Source organism: Canis lupus, chromosome 17 (genome assembly GCF_003254725.2).
Source record: "Canis lupus dingo isolate Sandy chromosome 17, ASM325472v2, whole genome shotgun sequence".
Lineage (NCBI taxonomy): Eukaryota > Metazoa > Chordata > Mammalia > Carnivora > Canidae > Canis > Canis lupus.
The window spans coordinates 34,004,631-34,031,368 of record NC_064259.1 but is presented as its reverse complement, the minus strand read 5'-3'; the positions used below and the strand labels follow the sequence as shown (position 1 = coordinate 34,031,368).

The 26,738-nt window shown below is 46.0% G+C and overlaps 1 protein-coding gene and 1 long non-coding RNA gene across 6 annotated transcripts in view; one reads left to right on the top strand and one right to left on the bottom strand.

Annotated features, from left to right (window-relative positions):
- The first annotated feature begins 11,093 nt into the window (after positions 1-11,093).
- LOC112664461 (uncharacterized) lies at positions 11,094-26,191 on the top strand. The gene is made up of 3 exons (XR_003139728.3): positions 11,094-11,165; positions 14,950-15,285; positions 23,760-26,191. It is a non-coding gene; the product is annotated as an uncharacterized LOC112664461 (long non-coding RNA).
- The window catches only part of EML4 (EMAP like 4), a 160,609-nt gene continuing 152,312 nt past the window's right edge, over positions 18,442-26,738 (bottom strand). For 4 of the 5 annotated variants that reach the window (XM_035700416.2, XM_025454057.3, XM_035700415.2 and 1 more), the window contains 4 exons: positions 25,652-25,739; positions 25,035-25,133; positions 21,846-21,976; positions 18,442-21,243 (listed from right to left, as the gene is read on the bottom strand). In XM_035700416.2, the coding sequence (XP_035556309.1) occupies positions 20,770-21,243; positions 21,846-21,976; positions 25,035-25,133; positions 25,652-25,739 (792 nt within the window). In that variant the 3' untranslated portion in view covers positions 18,442-20,769. The remainder of the gene's footprint in view (positions 21,244-21,845; positions 21,977-25,034; positions 25,134-25,651; positions 25,740-26,738) is intronic. The other variant, XM_049096208.1, reaches the window with a different exon arrangement.

Genomic DNA, 26,738 nt, shown 5'->3' with positions numbered 1-26,738 from the left:
GTCACAGAGAGAGAGAGAGAGAAGCAGAGACATAGGCAAAGGGAGAAGCAGGCTCCATGCACCGGGAGCCTGACGTGGGATTCGATCCCGGGTCTCCAGGATCACGCCCCAGGCCAAAGGCAGGCGCTAAACCGCTGCGCCACCCAGGGATCCCCAATTCACCTATTTAAAGCGTACAATTTAGGGCAGCTCGGGTGGCTCAGCAGTTTAGCGCCACCTTCAGCCCAGGGCGTGATCCTGGAGACCTGGGATTGAGTCCCACATCTGGCTCCCTGCATGGAGCCTGCTTCTCCCTCTGCCTGTGTCTCTGCCTCTCTCTCTGTCTTTCATGAATAAATAAATAAAATCTTTAAAAATAAAGTGTACAATTTAGTGGTTTTTACTGTATGCAGAGTTGTGGAACCATCACCACAATTTTAAAATGTTTTCTATTACCCTACGAGGAAGTCCTGCACCTGTTAACAGTCATTCCCTTTCCCCACCCCACCTCCCAGCCTTAGGCAACCACTGATCTCTTTTCTGTCTCTATAGATGTAAATATAAATTTTTTTTATACATTTCATGTAAAAAAAAACTGATAAGTGGTGATCTGTGACTGGCTTCTCTTAGTGTAATGATTTTGAGGTTCATGTTGTAGCGTGTGTCAATACTTCATTTCCTTTTTATAGCTAAATAATATTTAATTGTATAGATAAATCACATTTTGTTTATCCATTCATCAGTTGATGGACATGTGGGTCATTTCCACTTTCTGACTACTGTGAATATGCTATTAATGCTTCAGTGGACATTGGTGTTCAGGATTATGAGTGGGCCTGTGTTTTTATTTCTTCTAGTTACATACCTCAGATATACCTAAGAGTGGATTTGCTGGGTCATATAGTCACTCTGTGTTTAATTTCTTGAGGAGTTGCCAGACTTTGTAAATAAGCTTTACCAATTTACATTCCATTTTTTCCAGGATGGTCCCCAGTGTCCTTCATTGAAAAGTTTGAAGAGTTCAGGGCAGTGTTTTGCAGAACATCCTTCAACTTGGATTTGCCTTACTGTTTCCTTATGATAGGATTGAGGTTAAACATTTTTGTCAGGAATTCCTTATATATGATGTGGTTTTCTCATTCTATCAGGTGGTGGTACTTGATACCAGTTTGTCCCATTACTGGCAATTTGAAGTTAGGATAACTTTATTCAGTAGTTGTCTGCCAGATTTTTCCCTTATTAGATAGCCTTTCCCCTTTGTAATTAATGAGTAATCTGTGGGCTGATATTTGAGATTGGGAACATCCTATCCTTATGTTTTACACAGACTAGTCGTCATTGGTGATTCTTGGCTGAAGCATTTATTTTTAAGATGGCTGTTAAAAAGTGATTGTCTATTCTATCATTCCTTCTATGTCATTGATGTTTCCCTGTGAAGATGAGTTCCTCCCTCCCCATTCAGATGTTTAAGTTTGATTTCCTCATTCAGTGTAATCACCATCTCTGTCATTATTCATTCCACTGCTTCAGTTCAGCCCAAATTTGGCTTCTGTGTCCTATTGACATGCCCTGTCAGTCTTTGAGTATTTCTTTCCTCTCTGACACACAGGATGCTTTCTTGCTTATCTTGTTCTTTCTCTACCCTAGTTTCTTCTGTTTATTTTCAGATAAGTTCTGTTTATATATATATATATATATATATATATATGGATGTATTTTCCTTCTCTGCCTGTTTTATTTTTTCCTGAATGGTACCATACGTTCCTACTAGTCAGTTGTAGTCTGAAGATTGTTCTCTGTCTCATTTTTCTGAATTATATTCCATTTTGGGAATACACCATAATTTATTTAGTATCTGTTGATGAGTATTTAGTCTTAAATGTTTTGCTTTTTTTAAGCACTGCTTTAATATATGATCTGTCCATCTCATCTTACATATTGTTGAATGTATTTGTAGGATAATTTCTAGAAGTGAGACTTAAAAGGTGAAGGGAATGTGTGTTTCCAGTTTTGATGGCTCGGCCTCGCTGATAGAGATGGTGCCCATGTATGTTCCTATTTAGTGATGAGGATGCCTGTTCCTCCTCTCTTTTGCTAGCAAAACACTTTATCAAATTTTTTTTATCTTTGCCAATCTAGTAAGTGATAACATTTCTCTGGTTTAAATTGTTTTTTTACTGGGACACCTGGGTGTCTCAATGGTTGAGCAGTTGCCTTTGGCTCAGGGTGTGATCCCAGGGTCCTGGGATGGAGTCCTGCATCCTGCTCTCCTCAGGGAGCCTGCTTCTCCCTCTGCCTATGTCTGCCTCTCTGTCTCTCATGAATACATAGTCTATTTTTCTTTAATTTAATTTTTTTCTTTTAAAGATTTTATTTATTCATGAGAGTCCCCAACGTGGGACTTGATCCCAGATCTCCAGGATCAGGCCAGGCCTGGGCTGAAGGCGGTGCCAAACCGCTGAGCCACCAGGGCTGCCCAAAAAATAAGTCTTTAAAAAAATTCTTTCTACTGTAATTAGTGATTTTGAATCTTTTATTTAAAATTACTAATTTTTAAAATTCTTTTTGTTTTAAGATTTTGTTACTATCTATTCACGTACTTTGCCATTTAATGTCTAGTTGCTCCTTGATAATGCTGTCAATGTTCTTGATCCATGAGGTTGACTTGGTCAGTCTGTCTCTGCTAACTCCTGTGTGAGCCAAACCTCTTCTGATTGCAAGTCCCAGAGATGGATTAGAACCAGCCAGTGCGGAAAGGGGGCTTTCTAGGACCTGAGTGGAGCTGGGCTTCACAGGACTTTTATTTGGGAACCTATGTGATTAACCTTTCTCTTCCCCTTTGTGTAGCTGTCATTCTCTACTTCTCATTGCACAAGGTAGGAAATGGTTGTCCAGTCACCAGTAACCAGACTCAAATTTCAGGAGAGAGAATATCTTGGGCTCCTATTGGGTCAGGTGTTCCCTACTGGGTCAGTCAGCTGTTTGGTGCCAGACCTTGCTGGCAGATGTAGAGAAGGAACACAGGTTGTTGTGTTCTTGGCCTTCAGGCCTTTTGGTGTATTCTCAGAGTTCTTCCAAGCAGGTTATTTTGAACCTTTTTCAGGTTGGGTTTCCTCAGAGGGAGATTGACTCTCCTCATTGTCAGTGCTGTCTGGATGAAGTGCTGTCACTAGAGGGACATTTCCCTCTCTTCGCCTCCTTCAGGCAGTGTAGTTAGTCTGTACAACGACAGTCTGGACTCACATACCCCTGGGGGGTAGGAGGCTTCCAATAGGGTCCTCAGGCAAGGACAGTTTTAAGGGAATCAATCTTCAGGTCCTCAGCTTCCAATGTACTTCCTAAAGTAGAGCTGTCTAAGAATTCACCTGGCTCAAGGACTCCCTTATCATCTTTTTCCACTCTTTAAAAGGAACACAAACCCCTCCCCCATTTGATGAGACCACCTTGTATTGTCCTGGAGCATAAAAACCATCTTGGGGTGCAACGGGAATAATTGCAAATATTGACAATGTTGAGAATGTGACTCTAATGACTGGGTAACAAATCCTTTTACAAGTTTCAAAGTTTTCTGAGTCCTTTTAACAGAATTGGAGGAGGAACCAATTGAGTTCATTTGATCTTTGGATAATAGATTAATATGTGGCTTTTGACATATAACTCAGGAATTGAGAGTTCAAAGATGCTGCTACTACAAAACTGTAATGAAATTGGTGCTATAGTCTTATTTTAACAGTAAGCAAGCAAATATTCATCCATGGAAGTATAAGCCAGCTCCCTGCCCCTAATCAGGATGCATTTTTTTTTTTTTAAGATTTTATTTATTTGAGAGAGAGATCACAAGCGGTGGGGGGAGGGTAGAGGGAGAGGCAGACTCCTTGATGAACAGAGAGCCCCATGCAGGACTAGACCCCAGAACCCTGGGATCATGACCTGAGCCAAAGGTAGATGCCTAACTGAGACACCCAGGTGCCAGCATTTCTTTTTTCCAAAAATTTGGAGGGGAGATGCAGGAGAGGAAGAGAGAGAATCCCAAGCAGGCTCCACACCCAGCATAGAGTGGGGGTCCATCTCACTACCCTGAGATCATGACCTGAGCTGAATCAAGAGTTCAGATGCTTAACTGACTGAGCCACCCAGGCACCCCAGGATGCATTTCTAATAAAACCTTGCTCATATTTAATCATTATCAATATTTATGTTTTGGTCACATTTGTGCTAACTGTAATTATAATAACATTAATCCATAATAAAATATTTTAACACTTAGATCTATGGTCATAGGAAGTTTAACCAAAATTAAATTTTAGGGGTGTCTGGATGGCTCAGTTGGTTAAGCATCTGCTTTTGGCTCAGGTCATGATCCCAGGGTCCAGAGATCGAGCTCCACATTGGGCTCCCTGCTCAGAGGGGAGTCTGCTTCTCCCTCACCCTCTGCGTGTTGCTCTTCCTGCTTGTACTTGTGCACGCTCTCTCTGTGTCAAATAAATAAAATCTTAAGTGTTTTTAATATGTTGCAGAGAATTCTAAGTATGATCAATAAGACTTTCAAGCCTAAAAATACATTATATTAGGATAAAATTTGGGGGAGGGTTAAAATTTTAGGTGGAGAAGTGAAATGGAAATCAAGACAAGTTCAAAGAGAAATTTCTGTTATGTAGACATTAGTATTTTTAACTAAATGAAGGTAGGTGTTTAATTGCAGTGGTATTTATTTATATTCCACTGAATACATTTATAAGAGTGTCTTAATAGTTTATGCAGATATCTGTCACACACCAGAAACTATACTCTTCGCAGCTATTTAAACATAACATCTAAAATTTTTCATTGTAAGCTTATATATACAGAGGGTCTCACATAGATTCTCAGAATTTTTTTCAGGTGCATAAGAGCAAGAAAGGTTACAAATGGCTATTTTACACTTCTTTGAAAGAAGTGCATGGTTCTTTGTTCTCTGTGTCAACCAGATTCCCTTTCAGGATCTGACTAGCTTTACCTCTGCTGCTTGGGCCCCCGTCCAGTGGGGCTCTGATGTGAAGCCAGCAGTGGCATGATGAAGGTAATGATGGCTTTAGAACGCTGGCTGGTTGGCTTTGATTTGTGTACTTCTCCCTTGTGTGTGGCTCTGGGCAGGCCCCCTGGCCTTGTTTGGTGTTGAGGTTTCCACTCCCCAAGTCTTCTTTCAGATTTTTCTTATGGTTGCAAGCTATGCAAACCTCTTACTGTCTGACCCGTTGACCTTCAAGAGCTAAAAGTTACAGCAGGGGCAGTGAATGATTCATTGCCTAGACATTGAGATACTACCTGGCCTCTGCAGTTAATACATTTATTTGACATTTTGCATATATTCTGGGTTGCATCACTCTTTAGCACCCAAAACTGTCCAACTTGGGTATGGTTGGGAAGTGAGGTCATGTCCTTAGTACTCTTCTTGTCAGGGTCATTGGTCACCCTCAGTTGTCCGGGGCTCCTCTGACCCACGGTTATCAAGGAATTCCACTAATCCTCTGCTTCTACCAGGTGTTTCATTAGGGTGCAGAAGCACATGCTCTTAGGAGACAGGGACCCAAAGGTGAATCAGATACTTTTCTCTTTGTAAGCGAACACTGTGATTATATTTAAGGAAACACCTTAAAATTTTTTAGGCCCTCTCTAGGGTCTCTCAATGTCTTAGAGTTGATAAACCGTATGACCAAGAAACTCTTTTGCTATGAAGGAATTCTATTATCCGTCACCTGTCCCAGTCTGGACACTCCATGTGACTGGTGGGGTTTGGTGTTTTAAGACAGGCTGCTCCTGGGTGGGTGCAGGTGGGGGAACCCTGGCCATGACCTCTGTTCTGGAAACCTCTTGCATCCTTGGCTGTAGTAGGTCACCCCTGCTGTTGTGAAGGCATCAGCCACCTTCCAGGGTCGGGACAGGAGTGGGATGGGTCATTTGCCTTTTCTGCCATTGGCAGCTGTCACTTGCATAAGCTTGAATTGGGAACCCTGACCTTTGGGTGGTTCCAGAATTCATGGGGTGCCATGCTACCTAAGGACATGTTGGACGAGCAGATGCTACTTTTGCTCAAGGTCTGGAGTCTGTTAGAACAGATTCCCAAAGGAGTTGGGAAAATACTGATGGAAACGGGGCAAACAGAGTGGCCAAGAATGACATTCTTTAGAGATTTTTTTTTTTTTCCCTCAAGTTCTGACAAAGACCTTGGACATCATGCCTTCCCTTGTCCGTGATCTTGAGCTTTGTCATGTCACATGAGTGTTTAAGGCCCAGGCACTGGCCCTTCATGCTCCCAACTCCTCCTAGCCAGATCTGCCAACTGCAAATATGTTCTGGTGGAGGTTGGCTGAAGCTGCCGCAGGCTATAGAAGTGGTGGGGCCACCTCCCAGTCAGCAGTGGAAAAGGGCCTGGGCATGGTACAGCTGGCAGATTCAAGGAGCTGGGTTTTCAAAGGCCCACAAGGGGAGGCTGAGGCTGGGGCTGGGCTGTAGTACAAGGTAGCCAGCTCAGAGATGGGAGCGTTTCTAAGGGCACCTCTCCACGGGACGGCCACGCCAGGGTTCCCAACGTGTCTCAGTACATCTCTGGAGTGGGGAGATATGGGAGGAGGGCAGGAGGCAGAAGTAGAGTGGGGGTGCTTGGACAGAGTCTGCCGTCCCCAGCCTTGGTGGGAAAAGCCAAGGAAGGAGGCAGTTTGATTGTTCATCCCAGCCTGAGCCTCTCTCCTTAGGTGCTGGCATAGGTTATGGAATTGCTTTGAGGAGAGGATGAGGGAAGACAAGAAGTTCCAGAATCTATCGATACTCATCAGGCTCCAAGAACGTCTACCCACCCCACCCCACCCCACCCCCACCAGCTCTGCCCTGTTGAGGCCACAAAACCTCTGTGTTAGCAGATTAATCTGAAAATTGAGTTGCCGCTGAATGAGTTGATGTCAACTTCAAAGTTCAGTGGTGTTTAATTAAAAGCCATCCAGAGACTAAACCTGCTCCCAGGAAATTATTCTGACCGAATAATTAAAGAGAATAAAGGTTAGGTTTGTATTTCTGGCTGAGTCTGTGTGGCATTCAGCATCTCCAAAACATGAATTCCATTAACCTTTCATGAACCAACCTTAAATTGCTTTCAATTAGTTGTCATTCTAATTAAAGTGGAGTCACACAGAAGAGCCTTTGTTTATACTTGGTGTCCGTTCCCTTTTCTCTTCTGGAGTTTTGTCCTCCTGAAGAAACAGTCATTTGAAAAATTGGTTTGTAACTTCGTGTCTGCCCATCCCTTGCGCCTCAGCTGGGACCTGTTCAGTGAACATCAGGAAGAACTGCGCTGGGAGAAGCGGCCGCTGAGGGCTAGGGTAAGTCTTCACTGCTGTGATTGGGTTGAGGTTTGGAACTGGCACAAATGTGTCCCGGGACCGTGGCAGGCAAAGTGAAGGAATAATGAGGTAGCCCAGTCAGCCTGGGCCGCCCTGGGCAGGCCTCAGGGAGGTCTTGGGAAGTCCGGGTGAGATCCAGCCTTCCCGGGAGGGCTCATGCATAAGGAGAGGAGTGCACTGCCATTAAAGACAGAAGGGGTGGGGGTGGAGGGGAATCCCTGGGTGGCCCAGAGGTTTAGCGCTGCCTTCAGCCCAGGGTGTGATCCTGGAGACCTGGGATCAAGTCCCACATCAGGTTCCCTGCATGGAGCCTGCTTCTCCCTCTGCCTCTGCCTCTCTCTCTCTCTCTGTTATGTCTCTCATGAATAAATAAAATCTTAAAAAAAAAAAACAACAGAAGGGGCAGCCTGACTCCACTTGTGAAGACGGTCATGACTTAGGCTTGGTCATGACTTAGGCTTCGTACACAAGAGCCGCTGGGGCCCAGGCTTTTGTGGGGCTGCCAGCTGACCCCACCACTTCTGAGCTGGCCCTGGAAGTCTTGTTGGTTCTTTCCTTTCTTGATGCCCTCACTCCCTGGGCTGTCTCTGCCTCCTTGCGAATTTTATGTTCTCAACCTCATAGCCCATCAGGTGTCCTGTTGTCCTTTCCCACAAGGCTCTTCCGTGAGCAGATCTGAGGTTATCTGAGGATAGGTACCCTGTTTCCCTGTCAGACTGGGGACCTGCTGCGTCATTGTCAATAAGCCTCAGCACAGGCTGTTCGCTCTCTAGCCACTCTGTGCCAGATGCTGTGTTGGGTAGTAGAGACCTGAGGGAGGTGACAGTGATGACCTCAGCCGAAGTGCAGCAGAACCATCTAGAGGCAGAGTCAAGGCCCAGGAGAGCAACGGGAGGAGCAGCAGGGACGTGCCAGGAGGAGGCACTGTTTAAATTCATGGTGTGCACCTAGATACTTCAGGGGAGCATGGTAGGAAAGGACATTTGGCCTGAGGGAAGAGCACATGCTGACGGGAGGGAGCATCCTGGGTGTGCCATCCTGGGTGTGCGTGGGGAGGTGGGGAGAGAGGAGTGGCAGGATCCATGGCTGAAAAGGGAGGCTCAGGCCAGGTCATGAACGTGTGTGTGTGTGTGTGTGTGTGTGTGTGTGTGTGTGATTACAGTGATGACTCAGCTTGTCTTCTGGGTGAGCAGCGGTACAAGACATGGTAAATCGAGCAGGGCATGTTTGGGGAAAAATCGACTGTCGATGAGGCCTCTAGTCAAAGAATTCTGGTAGGCAGGTGGGCCTGGGGATATAAATTGGAGAGTGAGCAGGATTCAGTGGTAGTGGAAACCCTGGTGTCTGCTCCGCTCCTAGGGGGTGAATGGAAGGAGACAGAGTGGGGAAAATGCCACTTTCTAGAGTAGGTGGGCAGGAAGGAGCCTGTGATGGCTCATAGGGGTGTAAGAACAGAGGGAACAGTGTTCTGTGGAAGAAGCCACGCACAAAAGACAACATACCGTATCATCCCATGTACATGAAAGTCAAAACCAGGCAAAACTAATCCATGGTAATAGAGGTCAGAGTGGAGGTTACCCTTGTCAGGGAGTACTGACAGGAGGAGGGGTCACAAGGCCAACTCCTAGGTGTTGGGAATATTCCAGGTCTTTGGGTTATACATATGTGTGCATGTATACAGATACACTGAGATTTGTGCACTATACTGTAAGTTCTACCTAACCATTTTTTTAAAATATTTTATTTATTCATGAGAGACACACACAGAGAAGTAAAGACACAGGCAGAGGGAGAAGCAGGCCCCATGCCGGGAGCCCAACGTGGGACTCGATCCCGAGTCTCCAGGATCACGCCCTGGGCCAAATGCAGGCGCCAAACCGCTGAGCCACCCAGGGACCCCAATTTTTTTTTTTTTTTAGAGAGTGTGCGTATGCGTGCACACACGCTAGCACTGGGAGTGGAGGTGAGCAGAGGGCAGAGGCAGAGGGAGAATCTTAAGCAGACTCCATGCCCAGTCTGGGGCTCAATCTCACAACCCTGAGATCATGACCTGAGCTGAAATCAAGAGTCCAACACGCAACACAATAAGCCACCCCGGTGCCCCACCTAAACAACAATCTTTTTTTTTTTTTTTTAAAGGTTTTATTTATTCATTCATGATAGAAAGAGAGAGAGAGAGACAGACACAGGCAGAGGGAGAAGCAGGCTCCATGCAGGGAGCCTGACGTGGGACTCGATCCCGGGTCTCCAGGATCAGGCCCTGGGCCAAAAGCAGGCGCCAAACTGCTGAGCCACCCAGGGATCCCCGCTAAACAACAATCTTAAGAAAGGCAGAAGGAAGATGGAAGTGTAGGGGAGGAAAAATAATTTTTTCCCACTATTCTGACTTATTGGCTGAGACCCCTGAAATAAAAGAGATTAACAAGAGCAAACCCGAAGTTTAACATGTTTACCTCCTGTATTCATGGGAGATGCCCAAGGGGCAATGAGTCCCTGAGGTAGCTTACTTAGAGTTCAGGCTTCACTGGATGTCAGTAGGGAAAGGGGAGGGGGACATAGTCCTCTTAGGGGAGAGTGAATGGTTTCTAGGGAAGAAGAAGGGGCCCTGTTCTTTTAACAGATGGGAGGGTGCCTGGGTGGCTCAGTTATTAAGGTCTGCCTTCGGCTCAGGTCATGATCCCTGGATCCTGGGATCCAGTCCCACGTTGGGCCCCCTGCTCAGTGGGGAGCCTGCTTCTCCCTCTCCTCCCTTCCCTCTCTCTCAAATAAATAAAATCTTTAAAAAAAGAGAGAGATGGAAGGTATGACAGTTTGTCAGGATGCGGCATCCATTGCTAGTCTCCTCTCCTGTGCTAAGAATCCGTCCCCGCTGGCTGAGGACACTCCCGGGGAGGGCGGCTGTGATCATCGAGTTCCTTCTCAGAGCCGCTGTCTTCAGGCACTGGGGGCTCGCCCTGCATCTGCTGTCTTTCAAGGCGACGGCTCCAAGGCCTCGCTCTCCCCAAGGCAGGGTCTGGGCGCCATGTTCTGCCGCCCTTGGGAAGGAGGGCGGGTGGGGGAGGCCCGCGGGGGCACGAGGTGGAGCCAAGGACAGTCACCTCCGCAGGTGGCGTGGGTGTGGCCGTGGAGGCCGCCCTGTCAGTCCTGCTATTTTTTTTAAACATTTTATTTATTTATTTATTCATGAGAGGCAGAGACACAGGCAGAGGGAGAAGCAGGCTCCATGCAGGGAGCCCGAGGTGGGACTCGATCCTGGGGCTCCGGGATCATGCCCTGGGCTGAAGGCGGCGCTAAACCGCTGAGCCACCCGGGCTGCCCAAGATTTGTTTTTAAAATTCTGCTGTTTATCCCATTTAACTTATTGTTATGGAGAAAACTCTTGTACCCCTGTACCTGAGAAGTGTCCTGGGCTTTGTCCGCGGCTCCCACCGGAGCAAATGGCCACGTCTGTGGTTTCCTGACAGCCCTTCCCCACAAATCCCTGTGTTTAAATTTGATAACATTTAATTAAAATAGATGATTAATTACTGTCATTTAATTTAGAAGAACTTTCTTCTATCTTAATGTGTGGGTTTCCCATGGAAACCACTTCAGCTCGGGCGGCCCTCCACGGCGGCGTTATTAGCGGAGCCGCCTGCGGGCCTCCCTAGCTTTCCTGACCGTCTGTCGTGCTCTCATCGCTTCCAGGGCAAACACTGCGTGTTGTGACGAAGGCTCCAGCCAGCCCTTGGGACCGGCGCTGGCGCAGCCGCTCGCTCCCGCCCCCCACCCCGCCCGTCCCCGTCGCCCCAAAGCGGATCTTTCACCCAGCAGGTAGGGGCAGGGCCCCAGCTCCCAGGGGGCGCCTCCCCTGTGCCTCGGGGGCTCTGGGTGGGCGAGGCCGTCACCCTCAGGCTATCCCGACCCGGGGGGCGGGCACTTGGGGCAGCCAGGTAGCACCTAAACTCACCTGAGCCCACAATGGAAAACGGCTTTCCTCTCCGGCTTAGCTTCCTCTCTCCAGCTCCACTTGCCCGAGGAGGGGCAGGCTCCGGGCCTGTGAGGAGGGCCTGGGAGGAGCGCCTGTGAGGAGGGCCTGTGAGGAGGGCCTGTGAGGAGCACCTGTGAGGAGGGCCTGTGAGGAGCGCCTGTGAGGAGCACCTGTGAGGAGGGCCTGTGAGGAGCGCCTGTGAGCACCTGTGAGGAGGGCCTGTGAGGAGGGCCTGTGAGGAGCGCCTGTGAGGAGCGCCTGTGAGGAGCGCCTGTGAGGAGGGCCTGGGAGGAGCGCCTGGGAGGAGCGCCTGTGAGGAGGGCCTGTGAGCACCTGTGAGGAGGGCCTGTGAGGAGGGCCTGTGAGGAGGACCTGTGAGCACCTGTGAGGAGGGCCTGTGAGGAGCGCCTGTGAGCGCCTGTGAGCACCTGTGAGGAGGGCCTGTGAGGAGGGCCTGTGAGGAGGGCCTGTGAGCACCTGTGAGGAGGGCCTGTGAGGAGCGCCTGTGAGCGCCTGTGAGCGCCTGTGAGGAGGGCCTGTGAGGAGGGCCTGTGAGGAGGGCCTGTGAGCACCTGTGAGGAGGGCCTGTGAGGAGCGCCTGTGAGCACCTGTGAGGAGGGCCTGTGAGGAGGGCCTGTGAGGAGCGCCTGTGAGCGCCTGTGAGCGCCGAGGCCCCCACGTTCCTCCAGGGGAGGCGGAGCGGGGGGCTCTTGGCTCCGCTCCTCCTGTAAAGGGCAATGTCAAGGCCTGGTGAGCCTTCCCGCGAGGGATCCCGGCGGGGACGTGTTCGTGGGCTCCGCCGCCGAAGCCGGGAGAAAGCCCGAGACCCTCGTGGCGGTGCTGCACGGGGCGGCTCGCGGGGGGAGCCCTTCTTTCTCCTGTCACTTGATTGGTTCTGAGTAGGGAAGGTGACTCCGGAGGCGGCGGGGGGGGGGGGGGGGGGGGGCGACTTCAGGAGGGGGTTTCCGAGAAGGGGAGTTTCCAAATGAGCCCGAAGGCGGCGGGAGACCAGGAGAGGCCGCGGTGCAGGACGGCCCCGCAGGCGCCGTGCGATCGGCCCAGGGGGTCCTCGGTGCTCGGGGCTGGCCCGCGGCCTCGCCGGCCGGGATGCGCCGCCGGGCTCTCTGCCCCCGGGGGGGGGGGGTCCTGCACGCCCCCGCCCCCGCCCCACCCCCGACACAGCCCGCGAGCCGCGCGGAAAGGCCGCGGAGGGCGCTGCGCGATAAGCAGCAATGTTTCATCTGACCTGCAGGGGGAGTTCCTCGAGCACAAGGTCGGAAATTTTCCAAAGGTGGTTGTATGAAGGCCCATTCTCTTGTCCATGTTCCCTCCAAAAGCATAAAGGGAAGGTCAAGGTTTCTACATCATTTTTAAAAAAGATCTTATTTATGAGAGACATAGAGAGAGGAGGGGGGCAGAGACACAGGCAGAGGGAGAAGCAGGCTCCATGCCGGGAGCCCCAGGTGGGACTCGATCCCGCATCTCCAGGATCACACCCCGGGCTGCAGGCGGCGCCAAACCGCTGAGCCACCCAGGGATCCCCGCCCCCGCTTCTGTCTTTAATGGCAGTGCACTCCTCTCCCTATGCACAAGCCCTCCTGGGAAGGCCGGATCTCACCCAGACTTCCCAAGACCTCCCTGAGGCCTGTCCAGGGAACAGAGGCCATGGCCAGGGTTCCCCCACCTGCACCCACCCAGGAGCAGCCTGTCTTAAAACACCAAACCCCACCAGTCACATGGAGTGTCCAGACTGGGACAGGTGACGGATAATAGAATTCCTTCATAGCAAAAGAGTTTCTTGGTCATACGGTTTATCAACTCTAAGACATTGAGAGACCCTAGAGAGGGCCTAAAAAATTTTAAGGTGTTTCCTTAAATATAATCACGGTGTTCGCTTACAAAGAGAAAAGTATCTGATTCACCTTTGGGTCCCTGTCTCCTAAGAGCATGTGCTTCTGCACCCTAATGAAACACCTGGTAGAAGCAGAGGATTAGTGGAATTCCTTGATAACCGTGGGTCAGAGGAGCCCTGGACAACTGAGGGTGACCAATGACCCTGACAAGAAGGAGAGCTAAGGACATGACCTCACTTCCCAACCATACCCAAGTTGGGCAGTTTTGTGTGCTAAAGAGTGATGCAACCCAGAATATATGCAAAATGTCAAATAAATGTATTAACTGCAGAGGCCAGGTAGTATCTCAATGTCTAGGCAATGAATCATTCACTGCCCCTGCTGTAACTTTTAGCTCTTGAAGGTCAACGGGTCAGACAGTAAGAGGTTTGCATAGCTTGCAACCATAAGAAAAATCTGAAAGAAGACTTGGGGAGTGGAAACCTCAACACCAAACAAGGCCGGGGGGTCTGCCCAGAGCCACACACAAGGGAGAAGTACACAAATCAAAGCCAACCAGTGAGGGTTCTAAAGCCATCATTACCTTCATCATGCCACTGATGGCTTCACACCAGAGCCACGCTGGACCGGGACTCCAGGATCAGGCCCTGGACTGAAAGCAGGCACTGAACCGCTGAGCCACCCAGGGATCCCCCTGCATCATTATTTTTAAACTTTGTATTTTGAAACAGGTAGACTCACAGGAGGCTTCAGGCACAGTACAGGGTCCGGTGAGCCCTTTCCTCGGTCCACCCATTGGTGAGATCTTCCGTAACGTGTTTCACCAAGATGAGGAAATGGCTTGACACAGCGATGCACGCTCTCGATCTCGTGCAGTCTGTACCACTGTCATACGTGCGAGTGTGTAATTCCATGCATTTGAATCCCATGGATGGATTTGTGTGATCACTGTCACAACCGTTATGCGTGCAGACTGTTCATCACTGTGAAGCAACCCCCGGGGGTGGAATCTCTCCCACCTGTCCCTGTCCCCTGGCAATCACTAGCCACGGTTATCAAGGAATTCCACTAATCCTCTGCTTCTACCAGGTGTTTCATTAGTGTGCAGAAGCACATGCTCTTAGGAGACAGGGACCCAAAGGTGAATCAGATACTTTTCTCTTTGTAAGCGAACACCGTGATTATATTTAAGGAAACACCTTAAAATTTTTTAGGCCCTCTCTAGGGTCTCTCAATGCCTTGGAGTTGATAAACCGTATGACCAAGAAACTCTGTTGCTATGAAGGAATTCTATTATCCATCACCTGTTCTTATTTCACTCTGTATAATGAATGCCCTTTTGCTCCGTCTAAATGTTCACATGTCAATAGTTCTTTTTTATTCAGTGTCCTGGTGTAGGGGTTCTACATCACTATTATTAAATACTAAAATTTGACCTTTTGGATGTTGTTATAGAATTTAAGCAGCGGATGGGTGGTGTCAATAGATGACCAATCCAAGATTCCTTAGTAAGGGTATTTACTTTTCACATTTCGAATGACATGCTACTTAGAGCATACAGTTAGTCTTCTAATTTGGGGGGGGGGGGCTGACTTTGCTATATTAGTTCTAAACTATGCAAGGCCTGTCTCTCCAACCTTCTTAGGTCACATGCCCCGTGAGAGCAGGGCTGTGTCTGTCTCGGCGTCAGATTCCCCACCGAGCCAGCACAGCTCCCTGCGCGAGGCAACCTAGTAACATGCACCTGACGTGTGGACGATTCCTTTGCACCTAGTCGCATATCCGTGCCCCAGGAATCAAACTGGCTACCACGTGGAAGGTGCTGGCAGCACGATACATTTTTGTTGTAGAGGGACCAAAGACTACAGGTGGAAGAGGAAGGACCTGCCTTATCCGGACACGAGACTCACAGTTCTGTTAATGGAACTGGTGTCCTGCAGTTGACGTGGTAAGAGAACGCCAGCTCCTGGTTGCCCTGCCTGCAACCGGGTTTCCAAGTCAGCCCCACCGCGCGGGGGGCCTCGTGGGCATCGCCGTGCAGAGGCTGGCTCCAAAGACTCCCTCTGGCTCCGTGGCTGCAGGCACGTCAAGAATGAAACAGGATGAACAGGTATGAAGGCTTTGCTTTTTACTGAAAATGTGTTTTTCCTATGTGAGGCCATTGCTTCTGGCCCCCTCTTTGTTTTCTGTTCCTTTAGCGAGATCTGGTGAAGGTAAAATCAGCCAGGAGTTGAAACCTGCCTCTGGAGCTGATTTTGTGTGATCCCACTGAGCTGTTTGGCCATCAGCACCGTAATTACGTGTATTCATCTCTGTCGATGGGTGGTTCTCTAGGAAGATCTATTTTCAGGACCACATGTTTACACTGCTGAGGGGGAGGAGGTGCATGATCAAAGGCCTCTGGCTGAGCATGGGGCTGGCAGAGCCTCCAGGCTCATGGGAGAAGATGGGGGGGGGCGGTGAGGACAAAGTGGAGAATGCACTTGGCTAAAGACAGAAGTGGCTACGCTGCTTTTTCAGCATAATGGAAATTGCCCAAAGGTTGGAAAACAAGGGAGCAGCCTGTCCACACAAACAGGTTTAAAGTGTTAGGAACCGAGGACAGATGCGCCTCACTGCGGCCAAGGAAGGCAGGAAGGGTAGGCAGCTGCTGGCAGCAGGTGCCACAGGATGGTGGACGGGCCTGGAAGCTTCTCCGTCTTGCGCTCTGGTTGTAGGGGTGGCAGGAGGGGCCTTGTGCACGAGCAGGGTCCCTTCAACTGTGTGACTCTGTTCAGAGCCCAGTGCTGCCTTTTCCAAGGCTAATCGCTCTGTAGCTTTCCTCAGGCTGCCCTTCGGGGCATACCCTGATCAGTCTTCGTATTAGCAAGGACAAAGCGCCAGCGCAGGGCACACGGGCGCTGCAGGGGCGCTTCCAGTCTTGGCTCAGTGCTGTGACCCGGCCTCTCCGTTCCTCAGGCTGCCTTGTGCATAAAATGGAGAATCGAGTCTAGGATTGTCGCAACGAACGAGCTGGCACACGTGAAGCACGAGTGACACAAAGCTTAGCTCCTACTGTTGAATAGCAACTCGGGGCGGGGTGGGGGGGGGAGCTATTTTAGCCAGGGAGCACTTGTTCCCGCCCATCTCTTCGTGTTTTTGTCCTTTGAGATACAGAAGTGGTACCGGTGACTTTCTCTGCCGAAGTTCTGGTTTTGGCTAAAACAAAACCCAACAGGAACATAACCAGTTCAGGAAGCCGTGGTCTCCTGAGGATGCCACCCTCAGTCACAGAAATGAAACAGGCCGACGTGTCCAGAGGAGTGAAACTTTTTGTCTGTTTGGGGTTTTTCTCTTTATTCCTTTGCCACCTTTATATTAGAGCATTCAGGGTTATTATAGGGTTTCATTAATGAGCGTAGAGTAGAAATTCAGGTTTTCTTTGTTAAAGGTTGGCCAGCACAGAACATGTAACATGACCTGAGATTGGGCAAGGAGAGCAGGAGCTGCCTCCTTACAAAGGTTACATCTATTTGTGGGTGAAAAGGCCTGGAGGCCTTTCTGCGGTCCTTGAGGACTGCAGCCCTGGGGGCCTGGGCAGGGCCTGGTGTCCACGTGGGCAGCGCCTAACCACCCCCGCCAGCCGCCCCCCCCCCAACCCCCGCTCATGGAGCATAGATGGAGATGGACACAGGCCCTCTTGTTTCCCTAGCTCCTGTCCATATTCTCTGTGAATATTAATCCTTTTATTTCCTTCTTCCCTGATTTTTAAAAAAATATTCATTCATGACAGACATAGAGAGAGGCAGGCTTCATGCAGGGAGCCTGATGAGGGACTTGATCCTGGGACTCCAGGATCGCACCCAGGGCCAAAGGCAGGCGCTAAACCGCTGAGCCACCTGGGCTGCCCCTTCTTCCCTGATTCTAAAGAATACCTTTCTCAGAGCACCTGGGTGGCTCAGTTGGTTAAGTGTCCAATTCTTGATTTCGGTTAGGTCATGATCTCAGGGTCGTGAGATCGAGTCCTGTGTTGTGCTCTGCTCTAGGTAGGAGATTGCTCTTTCCCTCTTTCTCCCATGTGCACTCTTAAAAACAGTCTTTCTCCTAGTCTGAATAGCAGAAGCACAAGTGTTAAAGTTACAAAACATGAAGCCCTGGCATGGCCGTCATCGAAGCAAAGGAACATGGGCCACCTACCAAGTCTCCCCATCACCCTGCCTACAGGGTCACACTTCCTCACCGCATGCAGGCCACACAGGTGCTCCTCTGTTGGCGGCTCTTCAAGCCTATTATCTTTGTCCTAAAGATGTCCTTTTTGTCCTTTTATGTATACATTTATATATATATATATATAGAATTTTTTTTAAAGATTTATTTATGACAGAGAGAGAGAGAGAGAGAGAGAGAGAGAGAGGGGCAGAGACACAGGCAGAGGGAGAAGCAGGCTCCATGCTGGGAGCCCGACGTGGGACTCGATCCCGGGTCTTCAGGATCGCGCCCTGGGCCAAAGGCAGGCGCTAAACCGCTGAGCCACCCAGGGATCCCATATATAGAATTTCTTATTCCTAAAAACATATTCTTGAACTCCCTTCATTTCAGTTCCAGCTTTAAGCTGGAAACCTAAGTTCTGTCTAGGAGTTCCACCTCCACCTTTGTGTGTTCACAATCGATTGCATAATTTCCCCTTTATGAATCTTTTTACCAAGAGGAAAAAAAAAAATTGTTCAATGGGTTTGTTCTGATGCCTGTCATTTTGTCTCAGAAGTGGTGAAGTAATTTCCACCCCAGGCAGCCCCTCAGGGGTTAGTGTATGTGAGTGGTTGGGAACATATATTCATAGTCACCAAAGATGAATAAGGTAACGAAAACCCCATCATCTCCATGCTTTTAAGACTAAGGAATGTATGGAATGCCCCCATTCTGATTATTTAGAAAGAAAACTTTGTAGCAGCCAACTTATGGCTGTGGTGCGGAGAACATGTCACAAAGCACCACAGGAGAGCTGGTGAAAGCCAGGAGAGCCAGGACTTCACAAAGCAGACACCAGGGGAGGCAGTGACAGGAATATGTCAGGAAGGTAACCAAGATTGCCAGGATCATCCAGTGTTAAACATTAGAGGACATGTAGACATGAAATAAAAACATTATGAGATGGAGCTAGCTGCGACCGCAACGGTGGTATCCCCAGCAGCAGCAGCAGCGGACAACTGATAAAAAGCTGTGTCTTCTGATAATTGGACAGTCATGAAACTAGCAGTATCAATGAAGTAAGAGTCAAGACATGTGAAACATTTTGATCATTTTATTTTATAATCTTCAAAATTTTCTGCCATGAGACAGGAATGCATGATAGAAATGGCTCAACATCTTCACATGAAACACTTGGATTCATTTTCATTCACAAGTTTTTCTAGAAACATCTACAATTTCATAATCCCACCCACTTGCAACCATTATCACAGATTTAATTGACCATTAAACAGTAGTTGCCAGCAATAGAGAGCTGGAACGCTTTCTGCGCATTAGTAGTGTCTTTTGAAACTACCACCCAAGAGTATCACGATTTTGTAAATCTCATTGTACACAGCAACCCCAAAGGTGACTGGTGTCCTAAATAAATTCCCTGCTTATCATGGAGAGCTGTATCCCCCAGGGACATAAAGAAATGCTTTTTCTTCTAGAACTACTTGTTCTGTTCACCTCAGTATTTTTCTTGCAGGGAATAGCACATGCTGACCTGATGATTTAATTACACTGATAATAGGCAAGTATATATGCCTTATATACTTATTGATGCTCTCTGATAATTATGAATAGAACATACTGAAAAAAGATGGATTGCTTGGAATCGCTCTTCTTTTGAAGAGAACTACTTTGAGGTTTTTTTTTTTTTGAACTGTAAACAAAAGGAAAGAGATACATGGACATATACCTATACACATAGAGATATACACTGAGTATTTTCAATGTGGCGTATATCTTCCTATATAGATACACACAAACAGAGTGTCTACACTCACCCCTTCACACATACCCACACCCTTACATACAGCATGTGAATATAAATGTGAGTGTCCTTGGGAGTTCACTGGAGTTTGTATATTAATTACCAAATGATGATGAGATACCTGATTTGTATTACTCCTGAGAAGATACTAGAAGGGAATGACAGTTCTGATGCACTTTGGAATGGCACAATCACGTAAACACTTGCATACTTATACTTAAGACTTCTGAACTCATTCAAAGTTTCTAAACATGATCTAATAACAACAAAACAATTCAGCAAAAAATCAAAACAAAGTTTTTTATAATCAATGTATAAACAAATATATAAGAAATGCATATGTCAGCAATTATAGTAGGAAACATGTAAGTATGAAAAACAGTCATCTGACAACAAAACTATCCAATGCATAATACATCCATTGCCCAAAATAGCAGAGAACAGCCACATCAGAATTGCAAGGGTTAAAAAAAAAAAGAATTGCAAGGGTTACAACAACTCTACTGGAGAAAAATGACCATATATAGCAAGTCTGTTATGTATGCAATTTATAAAAAAATTACTGTGACTGTTACTCATACTTCTATAAAAAAGAATTTGTAATTTGCGGAGTGTCTTATCCCTCGATATAATCTGTATAAAAATTACAACTAAACCAATGAATTTCAAGCACCAATTCAAACTTACTGTATTTATATTTCTATTATCAAAGGAACAAATTATGAGGAAGGCTAAGCTAAAATTAGCCAAGTAATTCTTAGTTTTATAGGCATGCGGTTTTTCTTCTTCCATTCACTTGAATGCCAAACATTAAAAAAATGTTTAGGCCAGTAAAGGAATCCTTGGAGGAATCCATTATTTCTGAGTATTAATGGTTTAGTATACATTAAAAGCTCTTTAACAAACCACTGCTTTCTTAGTTCTAAGATGAAATAGATTTGCACACAAGAAATGAAGGGACTGTTCCTCATGATCATGACGACTTAGAAAAGGCAGCACCCAGACAGTAGACTAATGAGCACATCTGGACATCTACCGGTAGTGTGAGGAAACGGCGTTAGGACTCAAGGCAACACCACTGCTCGCGGCAATACTGAAGTTTTTAACTAAAAAATTTCTACTAGTCATTTGGGTGGGAGGATATCTCAGTGAGAGAGTATTTTTTGTTTTTGTTTTCTCATTTTTCTGCATCAGGGAAAAAAAATAGCACAGTCTGAGCCAGTAGATGAGTAACAGTGTTTGTGATGCCTCTGGTTGTTCCTGAAGAAAACTTGTTCAGATAACAAGGGGTTGATTTTCAATCCATACAACTGCTGTTTTTGTTTCCAGTATTTACATCATACCACTTACATACACAGTAATTTCTGAGAAATTAATGTGTGTCTTTCCTGTTATTTAGAGTTTGGTTCATTTTCACACCCACCAAACTGAACCTTTAGATGGGCCGCATCTGAGAGACCGCAGGTAAAGAGTACTGAAAACAGATCACGCGGGAACCAAGATCTGCATCACTAGTGATCTATCTCCATTACTCCCCAGCCTGTCATCTGAACTCTATCCCAGGATCACATGTAGCTGAAGGAGAAGAGTCATGCTGAAGGCCTGGGGTTAAGACAGGGGTGCGGGGTCTTGCTGGTCCTCTGGAGGAGGGGCTGCCCTCTGCTCCTTGCTGATCTCCCTGGATGGCTCCTCATCCAGAGGCTCACCCAAGTCCTCACTGCTCCCTTCACTCTGTTCCTCCATGTGGTCCTCGCTGGGCTCCATAGTCTGCTCTAGGCTGTTCTCCAGAAGTGTGGGAGAATTGCTTATTCTACTTTCTTCTTCAGCTGTCTCATTTAAGGGCTGGGAAGGAGGTGGTGTGGGAGTATCAGACTGCACGGCACTTTCGACGGAGGAGATGGGGGCTTTGGTTAGAGTACCATCGGGTACAATCTCATTTTGAGGCAAAGATAACTTTTCTACAAGTTTCCATTGAATGATGCTCATGTCTTTTCCACCCGTTGAAATCAAGTGACTGTCATTATGAGTAAAGCTGACGTTGGTGACATGGCTGCTGTGGGCACTGTACTTGTGACTGGGAGCCTAGATGAAACAAATCAGACAGGAAAATTAACCTCTGTCTTTACATGCCTATTTACAGCAATGGAAGCGACTTGGTAAGGAAGGTTATTCAAATCAAAGCCAGAGTCATCAAATCTGAGGAATGGAGCTAGCAGTAATTTCCTTTTAATACCTGTTTCTATGGGAGAAACAAAATAAATTGGACTTAATGAACCAGTCTTTTCCGGATGTCAGTTGGGTACGCTTGTCAGAGCTTAGTAACTCTTCTGCTGAGACAGGTAGGGAAGGGTTTACTAGACGGGCAAGCCTGGAGGGGATTTAGGAAACGGCTCTAGGAGCTTTATATTTTAGTAGGTTTAGGAGACATTTAAACCTGCCAAAAAAATTACTGATAAACAAAAATGAATGAAACATCAGCCGTCTTCTGTAATGGTCTTCTCCTTGACCTTACTGGTGAAGAAGTAAATACGCAGTGCCAGCCTGGATGCTTAAAGGTGCTCTCCCCTGTGACCCAGGGCATCACAGGCAGTGATGAGTAACTCTACACATCTCTTCTCACCATCGACACAAAAATATCCCGATAAAAGGCCCTACAACACTAGTTTTTATTAAACTGACTTTACCTTTGCTTTGGAGCAGGGATACTGAAACAGATGAACTTTGCAAAAGTCATCAGCGACAGCAATCACCTTCCTGTTGTGGGATCGTACCAGTGCATTGATATCGGTCCCATCGGATCCTTCTGGCCAGACACCTTTGATATGGAAACACCGGGGTGTAGAAAAATTAGTCTAAAATGTAACTGTGATGCTACATGGATTTTGGAATCTTATTAATTTTCATCTGTGTTCAAACTTAGCTGTTTCTTAGTGCCTGAACATTTCTTAGTGCCTTCATTATAAGAATGAAGTTCTACCCCAAATCTAGTAAAATTAAGTGAAAATAGTCTCAAGATGGAAAATATAAAGGCACAAAAGTACTCACTAGTAACCAGCAGGTGGTGCTAACAAATAGTTTTAGCTTAACTCACCTCAGCATATAAGCTCTTCCCACTGAAATAACACCTATTTTTTAAGACCAACAAGAAACAGGCTTTGAGGGTTTTTTTTTTTTTTTCAAGATTTTATTTTTAAAAATTTATTAATGACAGACTGAGAAAGGCAGAGGGAGAAGCAGGCTCCTTCCAGGGAGCCTGATGTGGGCCTTGATCCGGGTACTCTGGGATCACGCCCTGAGCAGAAGGCAGACGCTCAACTGCTGAGCCACTCAGGCATCCCAAAACAGTCTTTGAGTTTAAATTCTGTGCTTGTTTTTAATTTCTCCCTCCCTCCCCCAAGTCACATTTACCGAATCACTGGTTCTTTCATATTTTCCTAGTGATTTAATTATTTGCCAGGGTAGGAATTATTAAAAGTTGATTTCTTGTTTCCTTAAGTAACTCCTATTAGATGCATTTATGTTCAAATGAAGCCCTGAAAATATTGCTTGTTGCATCATAAATTTAATTATGATGCATTTCACTATTAAGTTTTTGATATTTACAATTTTAAATTGACACCAATATTGTTAAATATTTCTAGTAACAAAAAATAAAAATTTTAAAAGGCGATGAAACAAAATTGTCTCTCTCAGAATAAATAAAGATAAAATCTAAACAAAACAAAGTTTCTAGGTGGAGTGGAAATTCTGCTAGTTGTATGGCAAGGTGCAGAAACTAAGCCACAGCAGTAGTTTTTCAAAGTAGACTCTGGGGAAGCTGTGTAAAATGTACACACTCTCTTTGCTGTTCCTTTCAGGCAGGCACTTCCAAGAAAGCCTTGGAAGATTCTTTCTTAATGGAATGCTCAGGCCATCCACTAGTCTACCATACTATCCCATAGAATTTTCATAGAAATATTATTTACGTCCAGAGACATAACAAATTTAATTATTCTGAGTCATTATGAGGCACTGGTGATCATGTTCAACATAATTAGCACAAAACTCTATTAGGATTAGATAGAAATTATTGCATACAGAAGGGCTGATATGCTGGTTCAGTGCCATTCTTGAGAAGAAGTTTTTGATAAATTCGCTAAAACAAGTCAAAACACTTCTTAACTGACATCTCTTAAGTAAATATTGTTTCATTACAAGACCAAGGTAAATTACCAGCTATTGGCTACTGTTTCAGTTTCACCCAGAATAATGGAATTGTACCTGGCTCAGTCAGGGTTGTTTTTAACTTCTTGCTAGCCCTTACTTGCCTCTATCTTTAGCAGTTGTGTTTAGAACAAGGGCCTATAATGGATTATTTTTCTAATGTACATAGCATGAAGAACTGTTCTCATCTACAATCAGATTGGAGGAGAGAGCCCCACTGTCAGAAGGTAGAGATGTGGTTAAAGGGAAAATACTAATGTTCTGGACATTGCTTTAGGTATAGAGACACCCCCCCCCCCCCATATATCCAGCATTCTAATTACTGAGTAGAACATCTCTTTTTAATTCTTTGCAGACAAGGCCTTATTATCTTAACTTTTCCATTTGTCTTATAGCTTTTTCAGAAGGATCACCCAGACTGGGAAAGATTTAGAAAACTGTCACAGAAAAGATTGCAAGAAATATCTAAAACATCAGATCAGTGATTTCCAAATTTTGCCTTTAAATAATGTCTACTAAAAATGCCTTTATATTTCAACAAATGGTGCTGAGCCACCTGGACATTCACATGCACAAGACTAAGAACTGCTGACAAGATGTGGAGAAACGGAACCCTCTTAAATCACTGGTGGGAATGTAAGTGGTGCAGCCACTTTGGAAAACATTTGACAGTACTTCAGAAGGTTAAACACAAGGTTACCAGTGGACTCTGGAATTCCACTCCTAGGTATATTTCAAGGGAAAATGAAAACAGGTCTATACAAAACTCTCACATACTTGTTCACAGGAGCATTATTTCTATTAGCTGAAAACTAGAAACAACCCAAGTGTCCATCAACTGATAAATGGATAAACAAAATGTGGTTACATGCATACAAGGGGGTATTAGTCAGCCATAAAACAAAGTGCTGATACATGCTACAATGTGGATGAACTAAATCCAGAATAGGCAAGTCATTAGAGAATGAAAGTAGATTAGTGGCTGCTGGGGGCAGAGGGAGGGAGAGGTGAGGAGTGATAGAACGTTTCATTTTGGGGTGGTGAAAATGTTCTCAAACACACTACAATTCCAAAACCACTGTACTGTATATTTTACTTTTCAAATAAAGATTTTATTTATTTATTTATTTATTTATTTATTTATTTATTTATTTATTCATGAGACAGAGAGAGAGAGAGAGAGAGAGAGAGAGAGAGAGAGAGAGAGAGAGACAGGCAGAGGGAGAAGGAGGCTCCTTGGAGAGAGCCTGATGCAGGAGTTGATCCCAGGGATGCTCAACCACTGAGCCACCGAGGCATACCTGTACTGTACACTTTAAATAGGTGAATTACATAGTATGCTCAATAAAGCTATTTTAAAAATAATGCCCTTACAAATTAAAATGCTTCAATTTTCAACTGGAGGAAAAAAATGGGAAGGCAGTCTGTGCTATTATGTAAATTTCTTTAAAGTGTCTGATATTTATCGAGGACCAAAAGTTTGCTGGATTCTGCAGAGAACTTCATATTGGTTTGATCTTAATACACTGAATTTCTCTGAATCTGGCATTAATAGTGACAGCACTGAAGAACACATGCAGACTCTTTTTTCATTTGGAAATTTAAGCAATTATTGTTATATATAAAACCCCTAATAAACCATCTTTCCCCATCAGTTGTCATGTTCTTACCAAAGACTTGAAAGCCCAGTACACAGGTGTATGTCGTCCAATCAGTGTCCTTACAATCCGACCGATTCCTGATTAGTTTGCAGCCACTTGGAATGTCCCCTTTAAATTTAGAAACAGGGAGTATAATCATAATGCCTGTGTACAAATGTATTTGAAAGTATATTCTGATTCAAACTAGTCATGTTTATTTGTATTTATAGTCCATACACAAAAAACATTAAGACACACTTAAAAAAGAAACGGTTTATAAAACTACAAAACTGTTCTCCACTGAAACTGTTTTTTTCTTTAAAAAGCATAAATGCCCATGTATTATATTCTTTCCTCTCTCCAGTAGAAGTTAAATACAGAGCCATATTAGAGCAGCAGTCGGAGTAATTTCTTATGACTATATGTCTCCACATATAAATTAATTCATTGCTTTCTTGGAGAAGCCAAGAAAGACTCTTGGCTTTGAGACTCTTTGAGACTCTTCATTCCTTAGCGCACAGAGAAGCACATGCTTTATCGAGTCAGAGAGCCAGCATGCACTCTCTGTACAATTCAAATTCTGTACAGCCCGTTCATTTGCGTCCTTGATAGATACATCTCAGTTGGATGTGATCATTCATACTTACAGTACAATATCTCATAGTCTCCTGAGTTAGACATTATATACTTGTTGTCTGGGGACCAGTCAAGATGTGTGATATAGCTGGAATGTCCCTAGGGAGTAACAGATCGACTATTAGAAAGCAGTTAGCATTTTGAATAATAAATAGTTTAACGACCAATAGATTTTCTAAGTAGCCATTTAACTGGATTTCCTGAAGTGTGCAGAGGAGTATCACAGCCTCTAGAACTGACCAAGGCTCACAGCAGTTCTTTAGTTCTTTTTCACCCTATTTTGTTGGGAACCAAAGATGCAGGTGTGTGAAGATGCCAGCCATACACGAAGAGTTCTGGTAGAACTCTGCAATAGGGGCGCCTGGGTGGCTCAGTCGCTTAAGTGTCTGACTGCTGGTTTTGGCTCAGGTCATGATTTCAGGGTCGTAGGATCAAGCCCTCTGTCGGGCTCTGTGCTCAGGGTGGGGTCTGCTTGCCTCTCTTCCTCTGCTCCTCCCCTCTGCTCATGCATTTTAGCTCTAAAATAAATAAAATCTTAAAAAAAAAAAAAAAACTGAATGAAAGAGGTCTCAGCACAGTGGAAACATGCAGCACCTGGAACCTGGCAGTTTCCTGCCGGCCTCTCCACCTAGACAACAGTAAAAATCACCTATCACCTGTGTTAGCCTTCCAAGAAAGATGAGTCTTGCAGACTTGTGCCTTAAAGGACACTTCACAGATCACCTACCCTCAGGCCTTAGTTCAAGTCACTGGTGTCCCCTTTAGAGGTACTTCATTTTAGACAATGAAGTAAGGATTCCAGGTTGGTCACAGAGAGTATGGTTTTCCTGGGCTGCTTCTTGGCATCCATGGTACACCCCAGAGGCTGGGGAATATGGCACAGATACACAGGCATGTGGAGTTCTCCTAGAAAAACTCTTCTCTCCAAAGAATATTTTTTGGAAAAAGTCACCCAACATGAACAGAACAGCTGGATCCAGTATGATCATCTGGCTCATTAAAACATTCCTTGAACAGGAAGACACCATCTTTTTCTGCTCCAGTTTTTACTAACACTGTGGGAATTAAGACTAAAAACTACTGGGCAGCCCAGGTGGC